Below are 23,599 nucleotides of genomic sequence, written 5' to 3' on the forward strand. Positions count from 1 at the left end.
AGCCCTCACAGCCCTGGCTGCGGGCTGGCAGGGCTCCCAAAATACCCCCCAAGCCCTGGCAGAGCACAGAATCCAGAGCGGGGGAGTTGCTCCAGCAGGAATGGCTTTTTGCCTGGCCATTTCGCTGGCTGTTGGAGTCAGGCAATGGAAGGAGGTGCACAGGAAGCGAGACCATGCAGCTGTAAATCTTGTCAAGTATAACAATGTTTTTTAAGCATATTTTCTTGATCTCCCTCCCGAGGGACCAAACCCAAAAGATCATTTGATCTTTAGGTAACCCAGAAACAAAGTGTTTCCCAAACAAATAATCACATTGCAGTCTGACAATGGTCATTATGACAAAAGAGCATTTTATTTCTGTTTTCTTCTGGGTGTACTATATTGCAATGTAACACTATGCAGGTCTATTATCATATTAAGATTCTTGCTACAGAATTAAGTTTGTCCATTTGGTCAAATTTTAAAGTTTTTTCTTGGCATTCCTGCAGGACTCGTCACCACTTAAGCACATGAATTACTGACGTGCCAGAAAAGTGATACAAGACTTGGAGCAGGCGCTTTCCAATCAGAATTTGCAAAAGTTGTTGGGCTGGCTGGATGCACGAGGTCAGCACAAATATCCATTCTAATTTTGACAAAGGGGGAGATGCACATCTCCAGATTTTGATCACAAAGTAGATTTGCTTGTCAGGCTCAATGTGCTATGAAGGTTGTCTTCTTACTTTTGATGCAATCCTTGTCATCTCCAATTCTGTTACCAAGGAAGATTATTATTTTTGAGCAATAATGAAAAAATGCCTTGCTTAGTTTCTGGAATTGTCATACTTGTTAGGCACCTGATTAATATAAGTAGTTATAGAAACTCTTTGTATATATACAAACCATGCTAAAGTATTGTCCACAAAATGTCCATCCATTCTAAGTCAAATACTATTGGTCACAGAAAAGTCTAGTATGAATCACATGTGAATATACATATGAGCAGTACATGATTCACTGAGTAAATATGGCACTTTTACATATTTTCCTGGATGTTATAGAGAATTAGGAAACAATCTTCCCTCAGCTGACTCATTCCTAAGTTACTGTAATATGGGTTTGGAAAATACACCCCAGAATAGACAGTAAGAGGTTTAGAAAAATCAACAGTGCAGCTACCTGAGTTTGTTTCATTATGAAATTAACAGTAATGTGGAATTTTATCATCCACTGTGAGCCTGAGGGTTGACTACTCACAAAAGCCAAGCTGCCCAACCCTGCTATACATAAAACAGCACACTTCTCCAAGCACGTGGCTTGGCAAGATGATGAACTGACCTAGCATCTCCAAAGGGACTTGCCCTGTCTTCTTCTTGTACAGACCCCAGCTGCAGAGTCCTATCTTCTTGTTACTCCCATCCTGGTGTCCATCCAATCCTTTAGAGAGCTGATCCAGCAGAAAATGAGTCCATTTTTAGACTGGAATAGTTTTCTGCTGGCTTAAAAAGTTGATTTATCCTGTGGAGGGATCAGACCAGCACCAGACTGGTAAAGGTACATGAGAAGCAGCTGGAACGTGTTGGCAGGAATAGGGAGCATGGGAGGAGGAGGAAGCTGCCCCTTTTCGGTGACAGTGAGCTGTCAGACTGAGGACACTGTCTCAGCTCACCAAACCCTTGGAGAAGATACAGTTATTAGTGTGAAAGTGCTTAGACTGGTATAGTTTATTCCTAGCAAAGTGAATAAGGATATGCCAGCACAAGGCACTTTAAACTCATGTAACTGTGTCCACATGAGGGGTTGCACTGGTATAATCAGTTACAAACAAAACCCCACATCCCCTAAGTGATGTATTTACAAAAAATGGCATAAAACATGTCTCCAACCTTCAGTTATGAGGTGTGCATAACTTCCATTCAGAAACAAGACCACAAACTACACATGAAACAACATTAGACACAAAATAAATTAGGGGTTAAAATGCTACATCTAAGAATATAAAGACTTTTAAAAAAACTTTAAATGTAATCCCATATTTAAAATCTAAGAGAACTATACATCTCCACCAATTACCTGGACATTTCAAACAGTTTACATTCATCAGGGACAACAGCACTTTGGTTTACATAATTAGGTTAATATGAGCAATGAAATGTTTCTCTTCTTCACATAACATCAAAGTGAAATACATTTAGAATATATATACTGCCAAGCTGTTCCAATAAGTGCATTCCACACACAAGTAAGGGTAGCTCTTACAATAGCTACATCAATTATAGGTTTTAAATAGAACTAAATGAAACCCCTTTAAAAAAGCTTGATTTGATTCCTTCATGCCTGACCCATTTTTGATTAATCTGGATCTTCTCCAGAACACAGCCAAGCGCAAAATGTAAGTCTGACCTGGTACTGTGGCAAGCTCACACACCAAATTGCATAGCACACTCTGGATTAATGAGAAAGTTCTCATTGTAGTTTGTCTCCCCACCTTTGTAAGTCATACTCTTAAACCAACTGTAAGCTTTAGTACCAAGCTCAAGAACTCAGATTAACTGTAACTCAAGATACACAACAGCAGTTAGAAAACATTTAAGAGCAACCAATCTGACAGCTGTCAAATATTTTACATAAATTTGAAAAAACAGCAATTCAACCTCTGCAATTTATGAACAGCATTGTCTCCTAGAGAAATAAGGACTTATTCCTAGATATTCTTGTGAAACATTTATCGAGTGCCTGCATCTGACTCAAATATGTGTGCTGGATACAATGAAGAGATCTCCTCCCAGCAAAATATTTTACTACTCTTGATTAGCTTAAATTAGCTTGTGAGCAGCACATCCCTTTAAAACCTGATGAAAACAAATCAAATGGCTGGATTAAATAAAAAGCTGAACATGGCTTCAGAGGATAAAGTTCCCAACCTGATGCACAATCATCAGAGACTATATTATTTTAAAAAGCAAACTTCCTACTATAGGATTTCAATTTAATTACTCTCTGGGAGACGAAAACATAGCCTTCATCACTGTCCTTGGGTATGTTGGGTAGGCTGAGACTTGTAAGAAATTAATGTATTCATTTAATCTAATTTTTGCAAATCTGCAAATGTTCCTGTGCTGAGCTTGGTTTTATGCCACCCAAGCTAAATCAAGGACATAGTAGAGGCTATTTCCTTGTCAGAAGCTTTACAAACTAAGTATGATTGCGCTTTTTCTGGATCCCATTCCTAGAAGGTGCCAAGCAATTTGGTGGGGAAGTGGGCTGAGGGGGCACAGGGCACTTTCTCTCTTGCAGTACTGGTGTTTAAGGGAGGATGGGGTTTTTCAAGACAGCATTTCATCTTGCTGAGTTGGCATTTCCAATGCAGTGAGTTCATTGCACCTCTTCCATTCATGTTAGCAGGAAATGGGCAGCCACATCCCTTTGCACAGTTAGGAAAACCTTTAACATGAGTCACTTTGGTCCCGATCACACTGTGAACTGTGACCTTACTCCTCCTGCACCAGAGAGGAAATAGCAGTGAGTGCCTCCTGCTCAGTGCAGTGTGTGAATGGGCAGCCAGACTGAATGGCCAACAGGCCCTGACGGAGTTCTGTATGCTCCCTCTCACCTGTTAAAATGCATAAAGAACCTTTTCTACTTGCTTTGACCATCTGAGAAAACCCTGTTTTAAGTAAAAAGGGATTGTCCGCCTAGATTTGATCTTGTTAGATGTTGAACACCTTCTACTGCCACTGAAGAAAAGAGGAAACAAAGGCATTCAACACCTGCAGCACCACCTGTTGAAGACCATGTCCTAAGGGATTAACAATAACTAGGAAGACAATATAATCATCTATTACAAACTATGCAACCCAAAGCATACATCTTAAACACAGTTTCCCTAGTGGGATTAGGAAGTGGAAAGAAAAACCAACAGACAAAATCATTTACTTTTACCAGTAAAAATTAATTTACAGACGCCCTCGTTCTCAGGGCAAAACAAACTAAAAATATCTTAAACAGTGAAAAAATATGAGAAAATTTTATTTAAAAATATATGTACTCCTTACTCCAAATTTGTTTGTACAGAAAGGATTTTAAAAAGAAAAAAATAACGACAAATTAAATGCATATTCAGAGTATGCATTCTCTAGAGCGTTTTTGGTAGAAGTGTTATTTTTGTAAAACTGAGCAAGAAGAAGTTATTCAGCTTTCATTTGCTCCCTGACATCAGAAGGCAAAGTTTCAAACAAGTTGTCCTCTACAGTGAAACCAGTCCTCTTCAGAGCTCTACACTCACCAAGCTCAGGTGGCAGGATTTCAAAGTGATTGCCTTTAATATCCAGGTAGGAGAGCAATGTCAAATTACCAATTTTAGGTGAAAGGACTGACAAGTTATTTTTCCCAATTTTTAGAGTCTTAAGTTTTTTGCAAAAGTACAGTTCATCTGGCACACTCTCCACTTTGTTGCAAGTAATGGAAAAGTACTGTAAACTCTGAAGAACTCCTATTTCAGGTGGGATAAAGCGAATGTCATTGTAAGACAAATCCAAATATCTGATTTTGTTGCATAGGAATAGGTGGGACGGAAGAACCTCTATTTTGTTATGGCTGAAGGAAAGCCGCTCTAGACTCGTGAGTTTCTTTATATGCTCTGGGATGTAGGTTATACTGTTGTACCACAGCTTTAGAATTGTCAACTTTCGCAGATGTTGAAAACTTACTATTTCTTCAATGGATTTGAGATTGTTTTCCTTTAGATCCAATTCCTGAAGGCTGAGAAGGCTGAAGACTGCATGAGGTATGCGCTCTAAATCACAATGAACCAATTCCAGCTGTGTCAAGTTGACCATTTTCTTCAGGTTGTTGAGCATCACTAACTTAGTGCCATCATTATGGATACACAATTTCTGCAGGTGACTTGAAACATCAACTGCAGATTGTGGGATTTTGGACAAATTACTTTTTATGTGAAGAACTTTTAGGCTTTTAAGCTCCCGAAAAGACTCCAGTGTAATGTTTTTAGAAATATCATGACTTAGGGAGCCAATTAAATAGAGCTCTTCCAAATTTCTGAGGCCATACATCCAATGTGGAAGTTCTCTGATGTCATCAAATTTAACGCTCAAGATCTTGAGATTCTCCTTCAGAAAAGCCAAGGCAGCACTGTGGATCTTCACAGAGCACTGATGCAATGAGAGCTCCTGGAGATTGTCCAACTGTGCAATGGTTGCTGGTATCATTACATTATTAATTATTTCAAGTTTTAAAGACTGCAGCTCAGTAATTTCAAACACCGTGTCTGGTAGTCCGGAAAGCATGAAAAGCTGTAGCTCCAAATGGCTGTGGGAGTTTGTCTGCAGCCTCTGTCGCAGTTTATCTGCAGTCCACTCATTGTTTAGGTTCAGCTGTTTCAGCTTATTTTCACTGACTTCAGACAGGAAAACAGCAAAGCGCTTGGAGTAGAGAGGATCGTACTGATCGATCATATGAAGCATAAAAGCAAAGTCATTCTTGACATCTGGGATATCATCGATTCCCGTCTCCTGCCGAACATACTCAAAAGAATATTCTTTCAGTGAACGGTAGAACAACCAGTACAGTGTATAAAGGCATGTCAGGCCATAGATGCTTACAAAGCACAGGTAGCAGTAAGAAAGTTTAGAGAACAGATGTGCCATCGTGTGATTACAGCAAAAGTTCTTGTATCCTGTCATGTCTTCAATATCAACATTACAGACTACTGTAAAATTAACTTCTGAGACAAGTGCTGTGTTGTAAGCAATAATAATAAGGAATTTAATTACCTTAAGTACAGTCTGGCGAACGTACATGACATAGAGTATATCACCCTCCTCAACATGCAGTCTAAATTTCTTCACCTTTTCAAACAGTGCTTTGGCCTGTTCACCTTCTTTTTTATCTAATGCCCCAGGTGTTCCCTTATCCACAACTAACTTCTCAGGGATTGATTTTAAAGACTGTGTCTTGACCAAAGTGCCTTCAGTGCTTGGTTGAGTAGTATTAGACTTGTTAATGTTGTTCTTCCTGTTATCCTTCTCTTCAGAGTCTTCCCCTGACACTTCGGATAAAGCTCTTGTTGTCCAGGGAGAATCAAAACATTTCCCAAGTATTGAAATGAAGTGTTCAATTTTGGAGCTTGATCCAGGGAATTTGAACCAAAAGTTACTACACAGCATGAAGACCAGTGTGTGTATAAGGACAAGGTAAGGGAAGTACTTGGCATACCAGTGCAGAGCCCGTTCATAGCACACCTGATTTATAAAGCTGTATTGCTGAAGGTCCAAGTCAGTCTTGAGTCCTTTCATCTCAACTGTAGCTGGAGGGGTGGATGGCTTCGGTGGTGGAAAGGGGGTGGTATCTGGTAATGTGTTAAACACATTTGAATTATTAGATTGGTTCTGGCAAGGCTGGACACGCTTGGGAAGGCATATTATCTTGTCTTGCATGACCTGGAACACACAAAAAGATATCTTTTGAACTGATGTACAAACAATGGTGGCAGCACCAATGGGTAGCTGTCCTTGGAGTACCTCCAGCTGCCAGGCATTCCTCCACACAGCCTGCCACTTGTCCCCACAGGCTGTGCTATTATTATTCTCAACAAGACACTTGTTCTGTATGCCAAGAACTAGGCCACCCCTTTCCATCTACGGCTAGCTTTCTATAATTTGAATAAGAGGGCATTGACACAATCCAGGAAAAGGAGAAATGTGGGGAATGCTTCCAGAAAAGACCAGGGAACTCCTGCTCTGCTGTCCCCAGAGACAGATTGTTACTGCCAGGTGTATTCATCCTGGCTACATCATGTTCAGAGATAGCTTAGGCTTGACAGCAGCAAAACTGCATTCATGTGGCTACACTCCCACACTGTGATGTCTTATCACACCAAAAATGGCTGACAAAAGGCTAATGTCAGCTTATCTATGCAGGGACATTATTAATCTTCTATCTTAATAAAGACAGATAATGACAGTTCTTTGATGGCATTTGTGTGTGCATGGACATAAATTTTATTTAGTTTCGCACACAAATACATAGAGTCCTCACAAAATCATAAAATTATCTGTGTTGGAAGGGACTTTAAAGATCATCTACTATTCCAGGGATGGGGCATCCACAATTTCTATGGGAACTTCAACCTGATTCACTGCCTCAACATCCTCACAGTGAAGAATTTCTTCCTAATAGCTAATCTAAACCTACCCTCTTTCAGCTAAAAGCCCTTACTCCTTGTCCTATCACTACATGCCCTTGTCCACAGTCCCTCTCTACGGGGGGCTTCTGTAGGATGGACTACACACCTGGGGGAAACAATCTAGCTCTGTTCTTGAGTCTGTCTATACAAAAAAAAAAAAAAAAAAAAAAAAACAAACAAGAAGTTTTCTTGATCCTGGATGATCATCCATGTTGCCAAACTGAGGTCAAAGTGCCTCTAGGGACCAATAACCTTTGGTTTAATTTGGGATAATAGTTCTGAGTTCAGTGCAAGGCTCCCTACAGGTCTGAATTTAAAATGCTAATCCATGTGATAAACCAAGGAGCTCTCTTAATTGCCCTGAATGACTAACTGCAATTAGCCCAAACTAAGAATGTGTGTGCAGTGTAGATGTACTCTTTGACATCATGGTTGTTGAAAGCACTAAATATAAGGCATGCAACAAGAGTTACCAAAATCAGATGATCCTTGATGATCCACCCTTGTGTAGTGAGATGCTGAGATAAGACCACACATGTTTTGAACAGTGTCAGTGCCACAACTGTTGACACATCAAAAACTTCTCTAGTTAATCTATGTCTGCAAAGTGTCTGCTACTGTGATATACACCCTTAGTTACGTCCTGGATTTACGTATCTCACAATAAGTTGGAATAAAACCGATTTGTCTATTATTTCAGTCTTTCCACACATTATTTTCCATTGTGCTTTCTCCAATCGAGCAGGTAAACTTAAAACAGATAACAGATATAACAAATGATTTACTTTGTGGGGTTAAGCAAACATCTACTAATGCAAAATTTAGCACTAGATAAAGAGATTTTTAAACATGAATGTTGTATCAACTGAAAATACTTGAGAATGGAGAATGCAGGCAAAACTACAGTTGATTTCATGTGAAGTTTGAGACATAGTATATCTAAATCCTAGGTCATGTAAGTGAGCAAATTCCTCTGAAATAAGAGCTCTGTCAATGTGTTACTTCAGCTCCGTTTCAAAGTCATGCCAAGAAATGTGAGATCCATGTTTGAACCCCTACTGTAACTTCATATTTTTGTGGAGTCATCCCAAACAGTGTTTTTCATTTCTTTTCTGCTATTGGCTCTTCAGCAAAATGTAACTAACAGTGACTGACAGTAATGTCAATTGTTTATGTGTAAGCATCCTCAGAAACATTTTGGAATGGAAGAGACGTAATATTAGCTATGGGTGTCGTTAATAAAATCAGCACATTAATTTCAAATCTCTTAAAAGCATAATGACAGAAATAATACTAACATCTGCCAAATTAAGAAAAACAGGAATTACAATATTCAATTTTTTAAACTTACGAACAGCAAAATGGTAACAAAAAAGAACTGAAGTTGATAATCTGTTTTGTTATGCCAAACTAAGGTGAAAACAGCGATCCAGACACCAGCCAAACCAACAGCTCTTATCTTAGTTGGCACAGTTCCATTGACTCTAGTGCAAGTCTGCTGATTCACAGCTGCTAAAAGTCTGGTCTGTGTTATTTGATGTTGCTACTTAAACAGCTTTAATCCTGGGACCAGCACATTTTTGCTTTGTTCATGATGAGCTTAAGAGATAAAACAAGATGGGACAGCATTCTTCCAAGGCCCTTCCTCATTTGTGGTGTTCTTTCAGCAGCCCCAAGAGCACCCGCCACACCTCTGCCCCTCTGATTCACCTGTAAGGTGCACCCGAACACTCCGATCATCAGCATGGCCACCGAGAGATAGTCCGTGAACACATCCCACCAGGGCTTCAGCACGCGGAACGCCGGCTGCTGCTCCGAGAACTGCCGGAACTCGGTCACAGGAATCATCGTCCTGCAAAACAGCACAGCCAGCTCAGTCTCCTGCAGCTCGGACCCCTCACCTTGTGCAAGCAAGTGAAAAAACTTCCTCTGTAAATGGAACTCCCAGACGTGGCATAGAAGTTCCCAGCTAATGACACTCCACCTCAGAAGAGGGATGCTCGTGCTGTCACTACCCAGCTCCTGGAAGTGAGGAAGGGAGAGCCTGCAATCCCATCCATGCAGGCAGGCAAATCCCTCTCTGTTGACTCCAGCTGTCTCTGACGGGTCAGTGAGGTCTTTTGCATCCTTGAAAATTAGCCCATTCTGTAGACAGAGATGTTCAGCATCACACACATTAGCCTTGATCTCAAAGATCTGGCTGAAATGCTTGTCCTGCATTCAAACTTCACATACCTTTGTAGTTATCATGTTTCATCCATTTCCATTTTATTCATAGTGGTTTCAGGAATGCTTTGGAATATTTTTGTGCATACTCACTGCAATTTTAAATCTACTATGTTTTGAATGCAAGTTCCTAAAGTGGTTTAGGTAACCAAAACTACAGCCAGATCAAGGGCTTTATCTTCACCTCAGATGTGTAGGCTTACATCATCACGTCCTCTGAAAAATCAGCTAACACAGGAGCATGTACAGGCAAAGCAACTGATATTAAAGCCTACAGCATACTGTGTAACTAAATCCCTGAGATCAAACCAGTACTGAAATTCCTTTGTAAGTTACAGTGGAAAGACAAATTCAGATGGGAATGTAAAAAATACTCCCAAGGGCAATTAACAAAATTTGTCCATTAACTAACATCATAAATGTTCATCACAATCAGTTCATATCACAGTAACACTGGAAGTCTATAATCCTGATTCAGTTGCACACTGGGACCCATTAATGTGGGTTTGGTGACATCCATTTCTGTGTAGGCTTAGTGATAAGCACACACTTGCTGAGAGGCTGCTCAGGAGCTTAGGGGATTCAGTTCATTCAGAGCCAGGGAACAGGAAGGGAATGATTCAAGCCCTAATGGCTGCAATTCATTGCAAGTATACAGCCATCCTAAGGATTAAGAACTGACTAACTGGCCATACACGTGTGGACGATGCTCACTTTGGCACCTTCTCAGGGACTGTTTTGTCTCTGCCTGCCCATCTGATCCTCAGGAGGTACTGCAGTCCCCAAAGACATAAGGTGAAGTCTGTAAATGAACTTGTGGTAGTAGTTAGGCTGGGGCTTTGCAGCTGAGTAGCATAAAACCTTTTGTTTCTTGCTGCCCTCTCCTCTTGCAACCCTTCCATGTTGCTTTAAGCACTACTTGGCCAGACAGGAGAATCCTCTCTCAGCCTCTCGTCCTTCTGAAGAGTGTCCCCAGGAGGCAGGCTACAATGCCAGATGAAACCCACACACACCTCTTGCACGACTGGCAATTCCCAAGATGAAGGCAGGCTATCCTCCATACCACTTTCAAATTAATAGACCATCAGTGAAAATGATGGCAATACAAGCCTGACTTCACACAGCCAGGTCAGAGGCTTGGTGGCATCCTTGCCAACAGGCCTGAATTGCTGCAGTGCTGGCAGAGGAATGCAGCATTTGTTATCAAATGGCAGGCAGCCAGGAACCACAATTCTGCTTTTTGTGTGCTTGTCTTGCAGATGTTAGCAGACATATCAGGGAAGAGATACCTCTATGGTAGAGAAAAAGAGGGGGGGCTGCTGGGACAAACCTTTGTTGCCTTTTACTCTTCTTTCATAAATACTGGTGGGAAAAGTGGATCTCATCAATTAGAAGTGCCCCATATAGCTTTAAGTACCAGCACTCCTTCAGCTAAACCTCTGCTGGCAGCTTCCAGTGGCACCTGAGCTGAAGAACATCATACACAATCTCACTTCCATTCCCATACACATTTCACTGTCATAGGTAAGGAATTACCCCTCTCTATTTCATTTCCACATAAAATGCAGGTGACTGAGTAGCTGCTGTTGAGCTTTCTTTTTTTTTTTTTTTCAATCAAGCACTGAAAAACTTAGAAAATTCTCAAAGGAATCCACTAATACAAATGTTAGCTAAGCAGTTGCCATGCAACAGCCCTGCTCAAAGTTTTGTAACACATATACTACTGTTGGCTCAGGTTTTGAGGCCAGCTGGCTGACTGAGTGGAATGCCATCAGTACACCCAAGAATACCTATCAACAGATTGCTTTAAAATCACCACATTTTCTTCCCACCCCTGCAATAATGGCTTTTTCATATTCTGATGGCACAGCCTCTAGAAATCCTATTTGTAAAGGGTTTTTTTTTTTCAAAAGGATAAACAATTTCATTGTCAGGTGAAGACAGAATTATGTTTCCTGAGATTCTTGACAAAACACAAGTGCTCACATGCACGGAAATGTGGGGAAGCCCAGAAGTCACTGGTTAGACACCCAAGCAACTGTGGATCAGAGCCATGGCATTATGAAAGGCAGCAGCACTGAATCAGGGGCAGTGCCTGACAGCAGATGGGACTAGAAACTATCTTGCAAATTACTGTGCAGGGACAGCTTTCAGACCAAAAAATCCTTTGGCTGTTGTTTTTTTATAGGTTTCACTATGTATTTTAGGGGTTTTTGTTGTATAATATATTTGCTTTATTTCTCCTAAGTGACGTGTGTGGAATTTAGATGAAGGCAGATAGGTTCTGATACCACAAACACATGCTGCCCTGATCCCTTGTTCCTTTCAGAGGCTGCTGTTTGCATAGTGTGACTCCTCATTAGTAGGGTGCACATACTGCTACCCCGATTAATGGGCCAAGCAGAGGCAGAGCTGCACACAGAAAGTCCCTCTGAGACATCTTAGAAAACCCATCTCTGGGGGTGGAAGGTTTGCTGTCCAGCACCAGACATCAAAACCTGCCTGCCGCTAATGTTTTCCTATATTGCTAAAAAAAGAAAACAAACATTACTGAATGATGACAATCGTACTGCACATAAAATAACAGTAAAAAAACCAACAACGTCTACTGAGACGCTATTTTTTTTAGCTTTGGGGAAAAAGGATATTCGCAGAAACTTTAATGGCAATTGAATGTGACAAAGTAGGAACACCATTTTCCAACACTCACTGGAGGAACCCTATTGCCTCTCCCCTTGCTGTGTTAAGAATCAAGGAAAATGCTGGAAAGAATTGCAGAGCAGCCCAGGCTAACCAGCACTGCTGACATCTGCATGCAGAACGAAATGACACCAAGTCACTTTTCATTTGTCTCCCACTTCCCTCTAGCCTTTTTTTTCCATTCTGGCTTCTCCAGGGCTGGAAAGGACATCTATCAACAGCAACTCAAGCCTCAGAAAAGACACAGCAGGTCCACCTGGCTGAGAGCAATCCTGAAAAATCCCTCCTGACCATGTCCAGAGCCCAGCTCTTTCCCACTGCTATACCCAAAGGTGGACCACTGCTAGACTCCTTTATAATCACACACAAACCAGGTCTGCACAAAATAAAAGGATCTAATCAATCATCAATTTGAACAAATTGATCAAAATTGATTTGATGCAAAAAAGTCACACTGCAGCCCAAGTCACAGCACACCATTTACTGTAGGACACCATCTCTGGGACAGCACTGTAGTTTCTTATCTCTCCTTGTAACAAGGAGAAAAAAGACAAGGAGTTCAACATTTTAGTTGGTGAAGACTATGACTGCATTACTAATTTGCGTTCACTCACACTCAAAATGTTATTTAATTGCACAGTACATTGTAGCCAAAATATGGCATCTGACTTATCATAAAGTTTTATTCTAACCTACTTTAGTAAATACTAGAGTTCTAAATATTGAATATTCTTTTCAATTAAAACCAGAACTTGTTCTTTTTTTTTCTCTTGCATTTTAATAATCCTCAGACCCTAGAGAAAACAAAATGGTACATGAGATAAATCATCTGCTATTCAGCTACCAGAAGGAAATAAAAAAGGAACTTGGATTAAAAAACAATTGTACTGGCTGCTAAGCAGTGTCATAGAACAGAGCTGTGGATTTGACAGATTAAATAAAAATAATAATAATAAAACACCAAACAAGAAAAAGTAACAAAAATTCCCAAAACAAAAGGAAAAAAACCATGAGAACACTGGAGGGGAGAGAAATCAGTAGTGATTCTTATTTTAAAATTTCTAAGAAATGTAGAAAACTTGGTGAGTGAAAATGAGTATGTCGTATTAAATACTTGAATCCAGGTGCAAGTGTGATACCTACTCCATCAGAAAACCCAACTACAGGAATCAGCTAATGCATAGGAGATTAGGGGCGAGACACGACAAATTAACGTGACCTAAAAGAGCTAAGGAGAATAAATAGATCCAAGTCAGAGACAAAGGTATTGGAACCAAATTAGACTTAGTAAATCAACAGATTGAATCAAAGGCTGATTGTGAAAAGCTGCAGCGTGGAGCAAACCAGCCTCTCAGCAATTGGTTTGTATCAGAGTGAATAAAGCAAAGCAGTGAGGACAGTTTGGAAGTAAGGATGGCTCTTGCCAGTGCGGCTAAAGAGAAAACCGAGGCACCGGACAATCCACGTGATGTCCGCTGCAGAATGAAAGGAAATCAATCCCCGAACCTCCTGCTCACGGGGAGCTCAAGGGGCGGCTCGGGCGGGCAGCCCGACTGCCAGCAGCCCCAGCAGCCCAAGGGACCGCGGTGCCCCGGCTGGCACTGCTCGCTGTCACAGACGGCCAAAAGCCCCGGGACAAGCCCTGGCCTAGGCTTAGTGCTCCACAGGTCGGCACTGTGAGCTGCTCGGCACGGCTTCGTGTCCGCCGAGGTGCTGTGCTCTGCCTTGCAGCAGCAACAAGGGACCCAGTCAGAGCCAGGACACACCGTGCCAGACGGGCAAACACATGAGGACATGGAAGTTGACACTCCCCCTCATTAAGCTGCATTCATCTTGTGTCTTGAGAGACTCTTCAAAAGCAAAAACATTAATGCTCAGAAAACAGCTCCTCTGGTACAACCCTGAACAAAGCTGCCTTTGGCTTGCAGTACCTTCCAGGCCCCAGGCGCAAGCTCTTGCTAGGTGACAGTTGCTATTTTTAAGCAGATTCTCATAGAGTCACTTCATTCATTTCATGGCAGATTGGCAGCACCCTCAGGAGAATTCAAGGGTCACACTGCTGGGGAGAGCTCCGCCACCAGTGACACCAGTATGTGGCACCAGTATGTGCCACTCCCACTGCCCCACCTCAGCTCTCAAGGCACAGCCTGTAGAGACACGACAATTAAAACCAGCACAGTGAGCAAAACAAAGGGAATAACTGGGAGGCTCTGCCCTTATCTCACCCAGGCAGGTCTGACAGCATGTGTTCCTCACTGAGGCAGAGCCCCAGCAGCTCCCGCCACCGCTCCCCACCATGACAAGCTGGCCTCCGGCCTGCCTGCGCCATGCTGGCAGAGCTGCCAGCTGCTCCCACCCTTCCCTAGGCACTGCTCGGCGTCACCCTATGGGTGACAGACAGCAGCCACCCTTTGCCCTGGCTATGGCCTCCCTGCCCAGCAAAGCCCAAGAGCCTCTCTCCGTGCCTTGCTGACCCTCATGTGACAGAGAAGTGGAGTCACTGCTGCTTCCTGTGCTCCGGCAGGAGACCAGGACTTGCCAGAGCTGTTTGCCATGCTACAGCTGTTACTCACCAGAAGTCAAGCCTTTGGCTATTTTGTCCTTCCACTCATGGTTACTCAATCACGTCACATGTGTTGAAGCAATCAGTGTCATCCATTGCTTGTTTTGGGGGAACAACCAAAGCTATGCACCAGAATCGGGTCCCTGGATGTCAGACAGGCAACTATCATCCAGAAAGTTCTGGTTTGGCAAGGGCAGGGTATGAATTATAGGGGAAAAGGAAAAGGAACATAGCTGGAGGATAAAGAAATAGTGATACTGGCAGCTGGGAAGCACAAAAAGTTGGTGGGATTTCTTAAGCTGACTAGAAAAGATATTTAAATGATTAGCCAGCTGACATTTAACCTTATTTCCCTGACATCCCATCAATCCTCCTCAGATGTAGGATCAGCATCACCACGTCCCAAGAGTGGCACAGAGTTCAATCAAGCCCCAGTGGTAGGGGACAGCCCTGATCCCCACTAGGGAAGGAGCTTTCTTCATGAAGAGCCTTGGGCTAGAGGCTGCAGGACCACAACTGCAGCCCAGCTGAGCATAACAGAAGGGTCAAAGCTCAGATGTCAACAGCCAACTCACACTGGCACTGCTTGGTCTTTCACATCAGAGATCTACTGAAAGGAGGAAATGCTAGGCCAATGCTGCTCTCCTGGCTCTTTTAAACATACTTCATGTTAGGGTAAATGATGAAATGCCTTTCGGGAATAGTGCTTCAAGAAGGTCTCTGCGTTGGTTCCCAAACATGATTTACTGCATATTCATCTTCATTAAAGCAACAGAGCACAGCTCCTACTTAACACAAAACAAACTTGTGACCTGGCAGCAGGGACTCAGCAGAGCCCAAGGCCTGTGGGCCATGTGTGCAGGGGCTGCACACCAATGGGTTTTTACACAGGACAAGGCATTGCACACTACAAGCCCCTCCATCCTTCATTGCAAACATTTGTTACTCTGCACAAATACCATAAAGTCACTTTTCAAGTGTTTTGGGCTGTTTGGCCTCAGCTGCCGTGGACCAGGAGGTGAAGTTAAGCTGGAGTGCTTCTCAGCACAGGGCCTGAGGCTGCACTGAAAAGCAGAATTTTGCATTCCTATTTTACCTGCTTTGGAACTGGACACTGAGACAGTTAAATAAGCATGAGTAAGGGAATATTGTAGTCAGGTTGATGGTGATATATTCTCAAAGAGGATATTTAAACAAAATCACTGGTCTGTGCAGAGCCCCAGGGTTTACGGCAACAGTCTCCTCTGGACAGCTGATAGACACAGCCTGGCATGAAAATGGCTTGGTGCTATCATCAGTCATATATTCTGTCAAATATAACTTTGCTAAATTTGTATTTTTAGGTGGGACTGGGTCCCCAAAACAACCATAAGGAAAAACTTGTGTAATTTAAACCAAAATTTGAATGAAGACCTAGCCAGCAATTGTTCAAACCATTCTAGGAACAAGCTCAGGAAAACAAATTGGATGTGAACCCTACAAAAATGGTGGTCTTTTTATTTAAAACTTTTCAGGTCACCCATGCCCCAAAATTTGACCTGCCTATTGAGAACACAGTTTTTACTGCAGTGTGAACAGCTGCCTACAGCTGGCTAATTTATAAACCTTTGGAAACTGTGGGTTTGTGTCCTTTGATGTTAGCAGATGAACACTTCATTTTCAGCATGTGCCCAGAAACCCCTCACAGCTCCTGGCACTGCCCATGCTGGCACCACAGTTGACAGATTATGGACCTGCTTCATTTCATCACTTAACCAGGAAAGGACTAAAAGTAGATACAGGGACAAGACACCAAGCCAGGGAAACTAAGATTAGACTAAGGGGGAAATACGATGATAAGAACTGGAATTAGTAACTCCTAATTCCCAAGAGGTTTATGTTCCATTCTTATCTATGTATTCTCACACACATTGTACACACAGTGAAATAATGTCTGAACTACGCTGACATGCAGTTTTGGTAATTATTTTGCTATATGTTTGCACTGACCAAAATATCCAGCATTTTGGTAAGTGTAGGTGCTTGGTCAGTTCCCATGTAACATACAATAAAACCTCTGCCACTGACTTCTGGTATTTGCAGCATTTCAGGAGACCAGTTTCCCTGGTAGGTTTTATTGCCATTGGTGTTTCCTGTAATATAAAATTCAATTTAAGAAATAATTTTTAAAAAGGCATAAACTTTTTGGCTGGAAAAACTACTTTGAACGCTGGCTTGTGTTGCCACTGTTTGAAACATGATGGCTCCCTTTTTGTTCTGTTGACTGCAACAGAGATTTTCATAGGAAGAAATACCATCACTCTGAAGTAAGGAGTACAAACAAATGATGCAGTTTCTTAAACATAAATCCCATGTTAAGGAACTGGAAAGACATTAAAAACAAACCATTTGCATCCAAACAGTTATTTTTAACAGTCCATGTGTTTACTGTGTTTTCAAACAAATTCATGCCCTTGTGGCTGAAGCTGGTGAGGAAATGTGACCTGGAGGAACAACAGAGAATGAGTCAGGAGTCCCCACTGGGATACAGACACGCACACCACATCAACCCGCCATGCCACCTCTTCTCTAGCTGCACAACAGAAAGGTATCCACTTTCTTTAGTACTTTGGTGGGAAATATGAATGAATAGTACTACAAAATCATAACACAGCTTTTTTCCAGTTTTCTGCAATGCCTGAAACCAAACTGATAGCATGTCAAAACTCCCCTAAAATGCCACTGAAGTGAATTTGATTTCATACTACACATTACCAAAATTAAACATCACTGTTGTTATTAGTTTACCAGTCTGGGGAACAGACAAAACACAATTAGCTCACAGAATACATTATTCCAGTACCCAAAGTTTGGCGGTTCTACAAAACGTGTGTTCCCTGTGTGACAGCTGTTCAGAGTAAGGAAGGGCTTTCATTTTCAGGTGCACTGACTGGGGACAGCTAGGCTGCGTCACCTGAACTCCAGCAAGGTCTCAACCAACAGCTGGAAAGCTGTGTTCCATTATGTCAGCTGCCAGAACCGAGCTTCCCCAGAGCCGCAGCTCTGCAGGACCATAACCGTGGGCAAGACGCCAATGGGGGATTTAGTGCTGGAGAGAACTGGAAAGGGTGTAACTTCCAGAAACATGCTGAATACCTAGTCCACTCCTTTCCCTTCAAGTTCCTGAGGCTCACACTGCAAGCATCCAGTGTACATTGGGTTTCAGCTGCCCACCTGCCTAACAGCCAGGAGAGAGCGTGGGGGCATTGAGAGGAAGCAGCAAATCCCCCTGCTCTGCTCTTGGTACCATCTGCTGTAGCAGTGGAGGCTCAAAGACCTGAACCCAGAACTCAGAGGAGACATAAGGGTTGTAAAGAGAAGACGTAAAGGACATAAAGGGGAAGCAACTCTAATAAACTGCATTTCAAAATATATGTTGCAATTTCCACCTATATATACAGCAAGTGCTGCTTTGGCAACGAATCCTAGACAATAACCTTGTTGTTAGTTCCAACTGAGTCATAGCACTTTTTAATGTATTACACACCAAAAAGACTTCTTATTGTCAGCAGCTCTTTGACTTCAGCTTGGTTGGACTAAAGACAAAAAAATGTTCAGTGCAAGATTCTGCCAGATAAAGTCTCAGTGAAATCAATAGGAGTTCTTTCCATACCAAGCACATGGGCCTGTGTGGAGACTTGGCTTTGCTGAGCTATTTCTCCAAATCTAAAGAGAAGTACACTCCACACATTTCCATGTCAAAGACTACTTCAAAGGCAATACTTACCATTTTTCAGCTCTGGGAGTAACATTCTTTGTTTATCAGGGCTATCACTCAAGATGCCTGCCCTCTTTCCAGAGCTGCAAAATGGTTGTAATTTGAGTGCAAGCCTTTAACAGCAAACCAAAGAGTCAAGCAAGTAACTATCCAGTAAGTGATATTTTAGTATTCCTGAAATAAATCTAAACAATTGAGAAAATAAAATCACATCAAGTTTTAATCAAAGTTATACCAGGTTTTCCACAAACACTATTTAAGATACTCAGATAATGAAGACAGAAACAATATTGTTAAAATGTCTCAGAACAGACAATATTACACAAATCAGTGCCATTCATCATCAAAGAAATAGGCGCCTGAGGCTAATACAAGTGCTGATATTTAAAAATGTTCAGCTGATATAATTAAAAATTAATTCCTAATTGGCACAGGAAGCACAAAAGGTCCATTCTGAGTCTTAAGCAGCTCAGTCAGCTGACAAGTTAGTTAAAAACATTTTATACAGTGACTGAGCCAAAACATTAAAGAATTCCTGTTTTCATGAATTGGGAGACTTTTTCCATATAAAGAATCTTTTTAGCTCCTACTTGCATGCAACACAAAAGAACTTTCTAAAAGTTCATGATAGTCTCATAAAACATGGATCCCAAAACACCTTGATAAACATACAGGTATTCTCAGCCTGAAGCAGCTGGTGGATTTTCTTTCCCCAAACCATCCTTTGTTGCAAAAATCCCTGACAATAAAAATAAACTCATGGTCTCATCCATATCCCTGAAAGAAAGACTAAAATAGATAAATTAAAGCACGCAAATTGCACGTGATCTATACACGTAACTACAGAATCAGAATTGGTATTCACACAGAATGACCTTTAAAGATCATGAACTGGAAAACCAGGACTGCCTTCTCCACTGGACTCTCTCAGGACAGTGTCCGTCCATAGACTACCAAAGAGGGATTAGCTCTAACATCATTCCACCAAAAAGTCTGTTGCTGCATAAAATAGAAAAAAAAGGCTGCTTCCATCAAGCCTAAACTGTGAGAAAAAAAGCAATTGTTGGGGGGGATTCTGACAATACTATAGCAGGTGTGCAAGTCTTTGAAATTACATCATCATGGTTAAATGACTGCAAAGAGCAAATACTCTTTTTAGTCACATTACATTTAAAGGGGCTTTTCCAAGACTACTGTCTGTGAACACTGGTGAAAACTGCCTACCTTGAGACAGCTCATCAAAAATTCACATTAACTGGAAAAGGTGATCTATAATGGTCCTTGCTCAGAGCACCAAACCCTCTGACAGCAACCTGCACTTCTGAGCTGTTGCACTGTGCTCTAAATGGCACATGTATCAGGATCTTACACTGCTGCACGCTCAGGGCAGGGCTTGACCTGTGCTCTGCTTCACCTTATGCTCCAGAACAAGCAATTGGTCCAAACTCCCACCTTCCTTTCAGTGATAAGTAAATTAAATTGGAAATGTTCTCCACATGTTGGCAGTCTTATTGCTGGGTTGTTGAATTTAGGTTTCCCATCAATAAAAACTATGTACTATGTACTATTGCCACCGAAGGGAGATGTGAGCTAGCATCTCCACTTTCAGCAGATGGTAGGTCAACCCAGGATTAGAAGCTGGCATAAAAGGCTGTATTCTGCTCACCTGGGAGTCAATGGAAAAGTTAAAGTTTCCTTTACAGAGAGAAATGGATTTTTAATACTATGGTACAGAACCAAATGTTTTTACATGTTCTGGTTCAAATTCAGTGGAACTTCATACACCCGTCATAACAGCAGCGTTAGAAACTTGCCCTGGAGAACGGTGCCATCCTGTGCTTCAGGGGAGGCCTCTGTTTTACTTTAAAACCAAGAAAAAACATGCACTGTATCTTAAGGTAGGATTCTCCCAAACAAGTGGGAAATGTGCAAAGCACATGGCGTTATCCTACCTTTTAAAAATCTGACCAGATCAAACACCAGATTGTAAATCAGTCCTTCAAGGGAGAAGGAGACTGTACAGAAACTCTGTACTGGAAAAATTCTGAATAAACCCTCACCCTGGTCCAAACCTATGACTCTCTGAATGATACAGTTGTAAAGTTTATGCTGTGTCTGATTAGCTGCATGTGCCAGGCACTGAAGTGTAAAATGCATACAGAAAGCTCATGTAGGGTCTGACAGGTCAAAAGACAGCTCTAACGCTTTACCCATCTGGGGATGGGAAGGCAGAAGGACCTGCCCTGTGTTATGAATGAAAGCAATGGAACAAATGACATGATCACACCTGGCCAAGAGGTTGAATCAAACCTAGCATCTTCCTAGCCAGAAAGAGGTCCTAGAGACACAAACCCAACAAAAGTCACTGCACTGTAGCTTGAATTTGCAACAAGAGTTTTGTTGCACAAAATCCCTGGGTGAACAGCTCAAGGATGAAGAAGAGAGTAAAGTTTCCATTATATTGAGCATGTGAAATCCAACACTTGTTAACAGCCCTTTGACAAATCATTTTGGAAGGAGAATGGTTTCTTTAACTTATTAAGAAAGGTTTTAAAATATTTAGAAGGTTTCTTTTTCCTGAGGTCAATTGTTTAATTTTCAGTGTTTTCTTTACTATATAGCCAGCCCTCCCCTGCCCTTCACAATTCTGACAATGAGGACAGCATCTTTCTACCAGGTTTCTTTAAAGAGGAAAAAACTATAAAATTAAACTCTAGCTCCCGTTATTGTGAATTGTTTGGATGGTAATAGAGTTTTTTTTTTTTACTTCCCACAGCTCTCAAAAAGCCTTGGGCTGGGAAGTGCCTTTCTGGCAGTGAATATGGCCCACTTCAACCAGTTGCAGCTGAGGTCAATGGACAATCAGGGGAACTGCTCCTCCCAGCACTCTGACCCAGTTCATTATTCTGGTCTCACTGTGCTGTCCCTCCAGCGCTGAGGCCACCTGAGTATTGTTCAATGCTCCGGCCTGCCCAGCCCGGATGCTGCCCCCCTCCTGGTCAGAGCTCCTTCTTGTGGGCCTCAAAACCAGATACCGAGGTGGGATGAGGCTGCCTCAGGAAATCAGCTTCAACTGGTACAGGAACTGACTGCAAGATAGCACGAAGCACTGAGTGAGCACTTGTAAGGAGAATTTGGCAGTCTCTGATTTCATTTTTCACTGAAATCCACCACTAGCATTTTCCAATACTGGGCATACAAAGCAGATAGAATTTTAGCCTTTCCATCAGAAAGCTATTTCTAAAACTGCTTACAAGAGTAAATAATAACAAATAAAACACACAGAATGTTATACTGTGGCAAAACCTCTAGCGGGGCCTGTCAGTATTCAGACTGGAAGAAAACAGCAGCACGGATGCTACAAATTTAGCAAACTCAGAAAGTAACTGGAAAAGGAAATGATTCAGAAACCACAGGTGCTCAGCACCGGGCTGCTGTGCCTTGCTGGCAGCCCTGGGACACAGTCACTTGTGAGACAGCAGGAATACAAGGCCAGGTTAAAATTAGGGATCATCTCAGAACTGTGCTCAGCTCAGCTCTCCACGCTGATCTGCACCACAGGAGCAAACAGGTTTTTCCAGAAGAAGAGTAAGCCCAGAAGAGTGCTACTCTCTTGACTGCTTTCATCATACCAAAAAGAAAAGCAAAAGCAGGTCTAATACACCCAGGGGTGGGGGGTAAGGGGAATTGGTGGGTTGAAGATAAGATGCATAACTGATTGAATTGGGAAGGAAGATTTTAAAATTATTTCCAATGTTGTCATGTTTTTCTCCACTATCTTGCAAAGTACTTTTCTGCCCGTACCATCTTTTACAGCATCATTCAAACCTACAGTGCTTTGTGGGAGCAAACATTACGTGGTTGTCTTCAAACAGTTATGCTAATATACTGAATCTCTTGTCACAGGAAGTACTAACTCCAAAAGTAAAAAAAAAAAAGGAAATAATTAAAAAGCCAAACTATAGCTAACATACTTATATGAGCAATAAAGTTCCTTACTTTTAAACACTAACCCTCATGAAATCTTTCGTAAGCGTCTCATTTTGCTTGGTCAACTCTTTCTAATAAACTGGACAAACAGCACTTGGTGAATAATGGGCAAAACTGCCCATACTCTGCGACAAGGCAGAGCTGGTTTTAAACTGATATAAAATCGGGCTTTTTTTTTTTTTTTTTTTTTTTTTTCCCTTCAAATCTCTTAAAAAACCGAGCTATGGACGCCGGAGCAGCCCCCGGGGAAGGGACCGGCGGGCGCGGTGGCAGCGCGGCTAGACCGCCCCCTCCCAGTCCTGCTCGCATCCTCCCCGTAATGCGGGCTGGTCTGGGGCTTGTTTTCGGGGAAAATACGGCCATGGGTTTCCCCAAGCCCTTTTCCCCAGAGGCTTTCCCAAGCCGCCCGTCTCCACGGCGACTGTTTCCCACCAGTGCCCCCTCGGCGGCCCCGCTCCCGGGAAGCCCCGCTTGGCTCCGGGCCGCCGCCGTGCCGGCAACCCCCAGGGCTGCCCTGCCCGGCAGGGGATGCGGTGGGATGGATGGGGCGTGGGGGGCTGCCGGGAGAGGAGCCGGTGGCGATCCCAGATAAAGTTTGGCTCCTCCGGCTCTGCCCAGGTTCGGAAGCGACACCGCTGGTGCCGCCGGCGGGCAAAGGGGGGCCGCGGGCCGGGCCGGGCCCCGTCTCTTCTCCCCGCGGGGGGCGCAGCACCGGGCCCTGCGGGACGGCGCCGTTCCCGCGCGGCCCCCCGGGGTCTCTTCCCCGTGGCGATGCCTCATCCCCGGCGCGGGCAACGGAGCGCCCCGGGAGAGGCAGCCGGGCGCGGCAGCGCTTACCTGGTGTGCGGCCGGGCGTGCGGCTCGGGGTCACGGGCGGCGGCGGCCGGGCGGCACCGCGAACATCCCGCGGCGCGGTGCGGGGCTCAGTGCGGCGGGCAGGGCTGGGCCGGGCCGGGCCGGGAGGCCGCCCGCAGCCGCGCCCCGCCCACCGCCGCTCCGCCCCCGCCGCCGCGGGGCCACGTCTCCGGTCTGACGCACGCGGCGGGTGCCGGGGGGCGCCGGTTGGCCGTGCCCGGCCGCCCCCCCGGGCCCGGCGGCGGCGATGGGCGGGACGGCCGCGCTCCGCCCGCTGCCCCGGAGCCGCCGGTAAGGGTACCCGGGAGCAGCGACCTCCGGGCGC

At 43.3% G+C, this 23,599-nt stretch overlaps 1 protein-coding gene across 1 annotated transcript; it reads right to left on the minus strand.

The window, feature by feature from the left end:
* Positions 1-330: 330 nt before the first annotated feature.
* LRRC8C (leucine rich repeat containing 8 VRAC subunit C) lies at positions 331-23,448 on the minus strand. The gene is made up of 3 exons (XM_068199873.1): positions 23,257-23,448; positions 8,894-9,035; positions 331-6,437 (listed from the first exon to the last, which is right to left on the minus strand). Exons 2-3 carry the CDS (start codon positions 9,029-9,031, stop codon positions 4,167-4,169), a joined length of 2,409 nt encoding a protein of 802 aa, XP_068055974.1. The 5' UTR covers positions 9,032-9,035; positions 23,257-23,448; the 3' UTR covers positions 331-4,166.
* Between the last annotated feature and the right edge of the window lie 151 nt (positions 23,449-23,599).

Source organism: Anomalospiza imberbis, chromosome 9 (genome assembly GCF_031753505.1).
Source record: "Anomalospiza imberbis isolate Cuckoo-Finch-1a 21T00152 chromosome 9, ASM3175350v1, whole genome shotgun sequence".
In the NCBI taxonomy this organism is placed as follows: Eukaryota; Metazoa; Chordata; class Aves; order Passeriformes; family Viduidae; genus Anomalospiza; species Anomalospiza imberbis.

Bases quoted from the DNA above. Each gene is read 5' to 3' on its own strand.
- LRRC8C (XM_068199873.1), bottom strand. From the start codon at position 9,031: ATGATTCCTGTGACCGAGTTCCGGCAGTTCTCGGAGCAGCAGCCGGCG. The intron at 6,438-8,893 runs GTGAATCAGAGG...TGTGTGTTCCAG, and splicing joins TGTTCGGGTGCACCTTACAG to GTCATGCAAGACAAGATAAT.